Below are 8,652 nucleotides of genomic sequence, written 5' to 3' on the forward strand. Positions count from 1 at the left end.
TAGCCTTGAGAAGAGAAGACTGAGGGGAGATATGATAGCATTCTTCAAATACTTGAAAAGTTGTCACAGAGAAGAAGGCCAGGATCTCTTCTCGATCATCCCAGAATGCAGGACATGGAATAGGCTCAAGTTCCAGGAAGGCAGATTCTGGCTGAACATCAGGAGAAAAAATCCTGACTGTCAGAGCAATAGGACAATGGAACCAATGACCTAGGGAGGTAGTGGGCTCTCCCACACTGGAGGCATTCAAGACGAGGCTGGACAGCCATCTGTCCTTTGCTTGGATTGACTTGAATTCTTTGACTTGTATTTGGATGCTTTGACTTGGATTCCTGCACTGAGCAGGAGGTTGGGCTCAATGGTCATATAGGCCTCTTCCAACCCTACTATTCTATGATTCTATAATTCTCTGAAAATATCCCTCTAGGTAAATAGAAAGTGTGTGCTTAGAAGAGCCCTCCAAATGGGCTGCTAAGGGAATAAGAAGGAGGAAAGTCAAGTGAAGAAGGAGGACCCACAAGGAAGAGAAAATGGACAGGTGTGATTTAGCAGTGGTGATCTGCAAAGTGTGTGGTATGTTTGTTTTCCTGTTTGAAGATACCCTGGCTCACATTTGCAGCAAGAGTAAGCTGGCTGTATTACTAGGAAAAAAAGGGAAGAGGCCTAGAACAGTGAGTGGCTGAACTCCAATGATCAAGAGAGGGTGAAGAGTTGTTGAACATAACACAGGAGATGCTGGAAGGACAACAACACAGAGACACTTGAAAAGAGGAGTGGGGTGAATGAATGGAGGAGCAACCTGTACGGATCATAGTGAAACCCAGGAGGAAGAGCTTCAGAAGGCACTCTGCACCACTGGCACTATGAAACCACTTTGAAGCTCTTGCAGAAGACAGTGGCTCTGAGCCTTTGGGGGAAGATCTACAGCAGATGTTGTGGTACAGGAAGCAAGACACTGGAGCCCTGAGACAGAGATGGGATAGAACCAATTCCTGCAGCAAGACAAGGAGAAGGGTGGTTGTGTCTGGTGATGCCCTACTGCATGGAATAGAAGGGGATGTGTGCTGGCCATCAAGAAGTAAGTTGCCTCCCAGGGGCAATGGTTGGAGATGTGACAGAGTGGCTTCAGACACACATGGACTGGGTTCACACAACACAACCCACAGTCAGTGGTTGAGTTTATGTTGAGTGTGGGTTCTTGTCGAACTGTGGGTTGTTGCTGAAGTGTGGGGTATTGTGTTGTCTGAACCCAGCTGCTCTGAAAAACCATGGCTCATTAACGATGAACAACTCACAGTTCACAACCCAGCAAATAAACAGGCAGCTGGGATCAGACAACACAAAATAATCCACATTTGAACAGCAACCCACAGTTCAACAACAACCCATGCTCAACCCATATACAACCACTGAGTGTGGGTTATCGTGTTGTGTGAACGCAGTCATTTACTGGGTTCGCACAACCCACCACAGAAAGGAAGCCATAGTGTGTTGTAGTGCTGTTAAATTCATTCTGTTCATGTTGTCCAAACCCCACGTGGCAAGCTAACTGTCATGCTTTTCAGTGTTGCAGTTTTCCCGTTCAACACTTCCCTGAGTCTCCAGCAAGACTATAAAAGGGAAATATTGTCCAACCCCCACCTAGGGGTGGACGAAAGTCACTTACCTGTCCTCGAAGCTTGTTCACGGTGGGGGGGAGGCGCTTTGCTGCTCCCCCCGCGAAGTTCAGGCCGGGGAGGGAGGCTTCCCGCCTCGCCCGGCCGAAATTCAGGCCGGGGAGGAGGCGCCTCGCCTCGCCCGGCCGCGAACTCAAAAGTTTTTTTTTTTAAAAAAACGCCCCCGTGATAGGCTACGTGACGATTAACGTAGCCTATCACGGCTAGATCTGCAAAGTCAGCCATGATAGGCTATGTGAATCGTCACATAGCCTATCACGGGTGACTTTAAAAAAAAAAAAGCGCGTACGCTAATGGCGGCCCCCATTGGGAGCCGCCATTCGCGTTCCTTATTTGGTCGCTGTAGTCTACATAAATCTTTACGTAGACTACATCGAAAATAAGGACAATGCAAATAGCGTTGCCCTTATTTTCGCCGTAGTCTACGTAAATCTTTACGTAGACTACAGCGACCAAATAAGGAACGGGCTGCCGCTCCCGCCCCGAAAGACTGGCTGCCGCTCCCGCCCCGGACGAACACCCGCCGATCCGCCGGCCGGACCTGCCGCCAGGAGGGACATTCGCCAAAGGTAAGTCCCATCCCGGGGGGGGGGGCGGGGGGTGGAGAATTTCTCCCCGAAACGTGTTCGGGGGGCCAAACACGTTGGCGCTTGGCCCCCCGAAGTTTCGGGGAGAAATGCTCCGCCAACCCTACCCCCACCTGAAATTGGTGCACTTACTCTGTTCTCCTTCTCCCCACCCCCCACCCCATTTTTGGTGCTTCTGAATTGTGCTACTGGGTCCCTCCTTTCTTGAACTATTATTTTGTCCCCTTTCTCCCACAACTGTGCACAAATTTGCCTATATGCAGCCTTGTCTTGTCATTTTCTTTGCATTTTCTTTCTCCTCTACAGCTGCAACATACAAGGACAGCGACTAGGCAAGATTACACATATCAGACAGGTGAAAGTGTGCTCTTGCACACTTGAGAAAATAATGGGGGGAAATAATAATTAAAAAAATGAACACATTTGTGTACTCTTGAATCACTGAAACAGAAAAAAAGATGGTGAATGAAAAGGGGCAGTGATCAGAATAGGGAGAAGGCCTGGGTGAGGAGACAAGACAAGTTCTGCCACAAAAGTGCCTGGGATATGTGCCTGACCTGGCAGGACTGAGGGGGAATGAGGGGAAGAACAGGCCATGGCAAGCCAATCATGTGTCGGGTGCACTGTGGGTTGTTCAGCAATGTGCACACCTTCCAATTAAGGCCACCAATGGTCATGTTTTCTGCTTACCCATGTGAATACTGCCAAGCACAGCTATGACCAAATCAAACTACAAAGGTCTAGGAAGGAAGCTCAAAATCTTTGGCACTCAAGTGGTGTTCCCATCCTTCTTCTGGTCAATGGAAGAGGACTATTCATTCATTCATTCATTCATTCATTCATTTCATTTCTATACTGCCCAATAGCCAAAGCTCTCTACAAAGGGAAAGACATTTTTCCTGGTGAACAAGTGGCTATGAAGATGGTGTCCTCAGGAGAAATTAGGTTTCTGGGACCATGGTTTGTGCTATCTACATAACAGGCTGTTGGTAGGAAATGGACTGCATGCCATGATGTGGCTCCTTCACAAAGGAGAACAGTGAGGCCAAGTAGACCTGACCATGGCCCATATGAAGTGAATACGTGTCTTAGAATATATCTGAGAACAGAAATAAAAATTACTAGGGATTAGGGATGTACGAAAGTTCCACCAAGGATCTCAGGATGGCCGAATGCCAGTGCATTCAGCCCCCCGAAATCGGTGGCAGAACGGCCCGCCACCCCCCCCGCCACCCCCCAGGACGGGACTTACCTGGGGCAAATGTTCCTGGCGGCAGCGGCTCTGGTGGCAGCTCCGGAGGCGGTTTGGCGGCAGCGGCTCCGGCGGCCGGTCTTCCGACCGGCTGCCACCGCCACTATTTCATGGCTGATTAAAACAACAACAACAACAATGCGTGTACGCAAATGGCGGCGCCCATGGGTGCCGCCAGTTGCATTATTTTGGCACATCTTAGTCTACATAAACATTTACGTAGACTACGGCAAAAATAAGGGGAACGCAAATAGCATAGACGCTCCGCTATTTGCGTTCCCCTTATTTTTGCTGTAGTCTACGTAAATGTTTATGTAGACTAAGACATGCCAAAATAAGGAACGCAAATGGCGGCGCCCACGGGCGCCGCCATTTGTGTACGCGCTTTTTTTTTTTTTAATCAGCCGTGATAGGCTACATAAACATTTACGTAGCCTATTACGGCTGACTGCAGGGACGCAAACGGCGGCTACGGCCGCTGCCATTTGCGTCCCTGCTAGTCAGCAGCCGGATGTCCGGCCACTGGTGGAGCTGGCTGGCGGCTCCGCAGAATCCCTGAGGAGTGGAGCCGGCCAGCCAGGAATCAGGGGGGGAGGGATGGAGTGCCTCCCCCCTGGCCAGAATTTCGAGGGGAGGGACGGAGCGCCTCCCCCCCAGCATCAGCATAATCTGCGAACAGGTAAGTGACTTTTGTACATCCCTACGTAGGGATGGTGGAGAATTCCGCCATGGGTCTCGGTGAGGCCGAATGCCAGCGCATTCGGCCCCCCCAGAACCCATAGCGGAACAAAGCTCCCCACCCCCCCCATGAAAGATGCACGGAACGGAGCACTCACCTGCTGCCATTCGCTCTGCTCTGCCAATGGCATAGGGATGTACGAAACTCACATACCTTTTCACGGAATTTTTCACAGTGGTGGGGAGGCGCTCCATCTCTCCCCCCAGAATGCTCGATGTGGGGAGGCGATCCAGTCCTCCCCCCCGGAATCCTGCCTGGCCGGCTCCACTTCATGGAGGCTCTGTGGAGCAGGCGGCCAGGGCCATCCGCAGCCGGAGTTGCAGCCGCGGACAGGCTGCTGCAGATGCAAATGGCGGCCGCTGTAGCGGCAACCATTTGCTTCCAGCCAGACTGCCGTGATAGGCTACATAAGTATTTACATAGCCTATCATGGCAAACCTCTCCCCCCAAAAACCAAAAAAAACCAGCGTACGCAAATGGCGGCGGCTAATGCGGCTGCCATTTGCGTTCCCTAGTTTTCACCATTCTAGCCTACTTAAATATTTACGTAGGCTATTACAGCGAAAAAAAGTGGAACGCGAATAGCATAATGGGCTCTATTTGTGTTCCTTTTTTTCCGCCATAATAGCCTACGTAAACATTTATGTAGGCTAGAACGGCAAAAAAAAAAAAAAAAGGAACGCAAATCAGTAATTTCTCCTGATGGCCAGGAGACCAGCCACTGGAGCTGCTGCCGCCGGAGCCGTACGCTGTTTTTTTTTGGGGGGGGGATTAGCTGTGATAGGCTACGTAAATACTTACATAGCCTATCACAGCTGCAAAGGACGCCAACGGCAGTCACAGCAGCCTGGCCACAGCTGGCCAAGAGACCAGCTGCTGGAGCCGCCGCCAGAGCCGCCACCACCAGAGCCGCCGCTGCCGAATCCGCCGCATCCGCCCCAGGTAAGTTCCATCCCGGGGGATTCCGTGGGGGGGTGGGGGGCAGGAGGCTGTTTCACCACAGTTTCTGGGGGGCCAGATTCTAAAGAATCTCACTGGAATCCATGGTGGAATTCTCTGCCATCCCTAGAATGGTGGCTGTGTCTGCAGCTGCCATTCGCGTCACCATTTTGGCCATGCTAGGCTACGTAAATACTTATTTAGTAAATACTTATGTAGCCTATCACAGCTAATGCAGGGATGCCATTTGCATCCCTGTGGAGGCTGTGATAGGCTACGTAAATATTTACGTATATTTACGTAGCCTATCACGGCAAAAAAAGAAAGGGAACGCAAATGGTTGCAGCTATGGCGGCCGCCATTTGCGTTCCTTTTTTAGCTGTGATAGGCTACGTAAATATTTACGTATTTATGTAGCCTATTTACAGCTAAAAAAGGGAATGCAAATGGTGGTGTCCGTAGCCACTGCCATTTGTGTTCCCTTTTTTTTTTGCTGTGATAGGCTACATAAATATTTACGTAGCCTATCACGGCAAAAAATAAGGGACACAAATGGCAGTGGCCACGGCGGCCACCATTTGCATCCCTGCGCAGCCCAGCAGCAGCCAGATGTCGCTGCGGGCTGCCCCAGCCAGTGGCTCCACGGAGTTGCCGCGGAGTGGAGCCAGCCATCGAGGATTTCGGGGGGAGGGACGACCAGGTAAGTCGTTTCGTACATCCCTAAAAATTTCTGCGTTTTTGTTTTCTAATGGCATATGCCATAAATGAGGATTATTGTTTGCTGCTGTTGGTTTTTTTAAAAAATAATATATTAATTGTTTCTCAATTTCTAAAAATAATTATAAGAGATTGTATATTGTTAAAAAAAACTAAACAAAAACATTGGCGCAAGATAAGGTTGGTACAACTGATGCAGAATTCTAGATTCTGACTTGAAAATGATACTTTATGAGCCTGGAGGCTGCTTTGAATCTCATTAGAGGGATGAGGAAGTAGTTCCAGTGTAGGTCTTGGATGTATAATGGAGAAGTTGTTCTTCTTTGCAGATGCAGACCACTGCATGAAGTGTCCAGAAGCTCAGCATCCAAACAAGGACCATGATCAATGTATCCCAAAAGTTACTGCATTCCTCTCCTATGGAGAATATTTGGGGATCATCCTGGCTTCCTTTGCCCTATTCTTGACTTTAATCACAGGCATTGTGTTAGGAATCTTCATTACATTCCTAGAAACTCCAGTAGTCAAAGCCAACAACCGAGACCTCTCCTACATTCTGCTCATCTCCCTTCTGCTTTCCTTCTTGTCCTCCTTCCTATTCATTGGCCAGCCAAGAAAACCAACTTGCCTCATCCGACAAATGGCCTTCAGCATCATCTTCTCAGTTGCCGTCTCTTCTCTCTTGGCCAAAACAATCACTGTGGTGCTGGCCTTCCTAGCCACAAAACCAGGGAACAGGGTGAGGAGATGGCTGGGAAAGAGTTTGGCTAACTCCATTGTCACTTCCTGTTCCAGTGTCCAAGTTGTCATCTGCACCATCTGGCTGGGAATCTCTCCCCCATTCCCAGATTCTGACATGCACTCCCAGGCTGAAGAGATCATCCTGCAATGCAATGAAGGATCTGTCACCATGTTCTATAGTGCCTTTGGCTACATGGGCTTCCTGGCTGCCATCTGCTTCATGGTGGCTTTCTTAGCCAGGAAGCTGCCTGGAGCCTTCAACGAAGCCAAACTGATCACCTTCAGCATGCTGGTCTTCTGTAGTGTTTGGGTGTCCTTTGTGCCCACCTACCTGAGCACCAAGGGGAAATACATGGTGGCCGTGCAGGTCTTCTCTATCTTGGCCTCCAGTGCTGGGTTACTTGGCTGCATATTTTTTCCCAAGTGCTACATTATTGTATTGAGGCCTGATCTGAATACAAAGGAGCATCTAACAACAAAAATGAAAGAGGGGATGTGATTCTTATGGAACTCTTTTTCAGGGGATATTATTTAGCAGCCATCTGCCTCACCCCCTAAATGGGTGTTTCAGATCAGATACTATGATTACTGGCTTTTTATCATAAAACAATCCCATACCTTGGTACAAAACCAATAAAACACAGTAAAATAATATAACACCTGGGCCTGATGCCTGGAAGGAGGCGGTGCTGCACCCGTTGCTTAAGAATTCCAGACTAGACCCACCAGGTATTCATAGCTACTGCTCAGTAGGGATGGGTGAAAGTCCCTTACCTGTCCTCGAAGCTTGCTTCGTGGTGGGGGGGAGGCGCTTCGCTTCTCCCCCCGAAATTCAGGCCGGGGAGGGGAGGCGCCCCGCCTCGCCTGGCCAAAATTCAGGCCGGGGAGAAGCGCCCCATCTCCCCGGCCGCGAAAGACAAAAGTAAAAAAAAAAACAAAACTCCCCATGATAGGCTACATAACGATTTACGCAGCCTATCACGGCTAGATTTCCAAAGTCAGCCGTGATAGGCTACGTTAATTGTTACGTAGCCTATCACGGGTGACTTTGAAAAAAAAAAAAGTGCGTACGCAAATGGCGGCTCCCATGGGGCACCGCCATTTGCGTTCCTTAGTTTGGCACATCTAGTCTATGTAAAGATTTACCTAGACTACAGTGAAAATAAGGGCAACGCAAATAGCGTTGCCCTTATTTTCGCCATAGTCTACGTAAATCTTTACGTAGACTACCGGGGCCAAATAAGGAACGCAAATGGCGGCGCCCCATGGGCACCGCCATTTGCGTACGTGCTTTTTTTTTTTCAAAGTCACCCGTGATAGGCTACTTAACGATTAACATAGCCTATCACGGCTGACTTTGGAAATCTAGCCGTGATAGGCTACATTAATCGTTACCTAGCCTATCACGGTTTTTGTTTTTTTTTACTTTACTTTACTTTGTAATGGCGGCGGCGGCAGCCAGTCGGAAGACCGGCTGCCGCCCCCGCCGAACCGCCGCCGAACCGCCACTGGGACCCACCGCTGGGAGGGACATTCGCCAAAGGTAAGTCCCATCGCGGGGGGGTGGGGTAGTGGCAGAGAATTTCACCGCCGATTTCGGGGGGCCGAATGTGTTGGTGCTCAGCCCCCCAAAGATTCGGGGAGAAATTCTCCACCATCCCTACTGCTCAGGTACTGATATCCACTTCTTAGTGAAGGTGCTGAAGAAGATATTGGCCATGCAGCTTCAGATGCTCATGGAAGAAACAGATTATCTAGTTCCTTTCCAGTCTTGATTCTAGCCAGGTTAAAACAACCTTGGCCACCCTGACAGATGGCATTTCCCAGGAGAGAGGCAGGGGGAGTGCGCCCTGGTTGATTATCCTTGATTTATCAGTGGCTTTTGGTCTGTATGAGCTCGGTGTGCCCCATGATCTGTAATGATGTTATCCAATGTCACAAATCATGCTTGCTTATAACATACTCTCTATGCACCCACTCTTTTCCTTGGTCTTTCAGGCC

The 8,652-nt window shown here is 49.5% G+C and overlaps 1 protein-coding gene across 1 annotated transcript in view; it reads left to right on the top strand.

The window, feature by feature from the left end:
- The window catches only part of LOC146356642 (vomeronasal type-2 receptor 26-like), a 51,286-nt gene extending 44,136 nt beyond the window's left edge, over nucleotides 1-7,150 (top strand). Inside the window, exon 3 of the mRNA XM_084830233.1 lies at nucleotides 6,240-7,150. Within this exon, the coding sequence (XP_084686359.1) occupies nucleotides 6,240-7,150 (911 nt within the window). The remainder of the gene's footprint in view (nucleotides 1-6,239) is intronic.
- Nucleotides 7,151-8,652: the final 1,502 nt, after the last annotated feature.

The sequence above is a fragment of the Heloderma suspectum genome, chromosome 2 (assembly GCF_057233095.1).
Source record: "Heloderma suspectum isolate Gila_16-S chromosome 2, 16-S_ref, whole genome shotgun sequence".
NCBI classification, from domain to species: Eukaryota; Metazoa; Chordata; class Lepidosauria; order Squamata; family Helodermatidae; genus Heloderma; species Heloderma suspectum.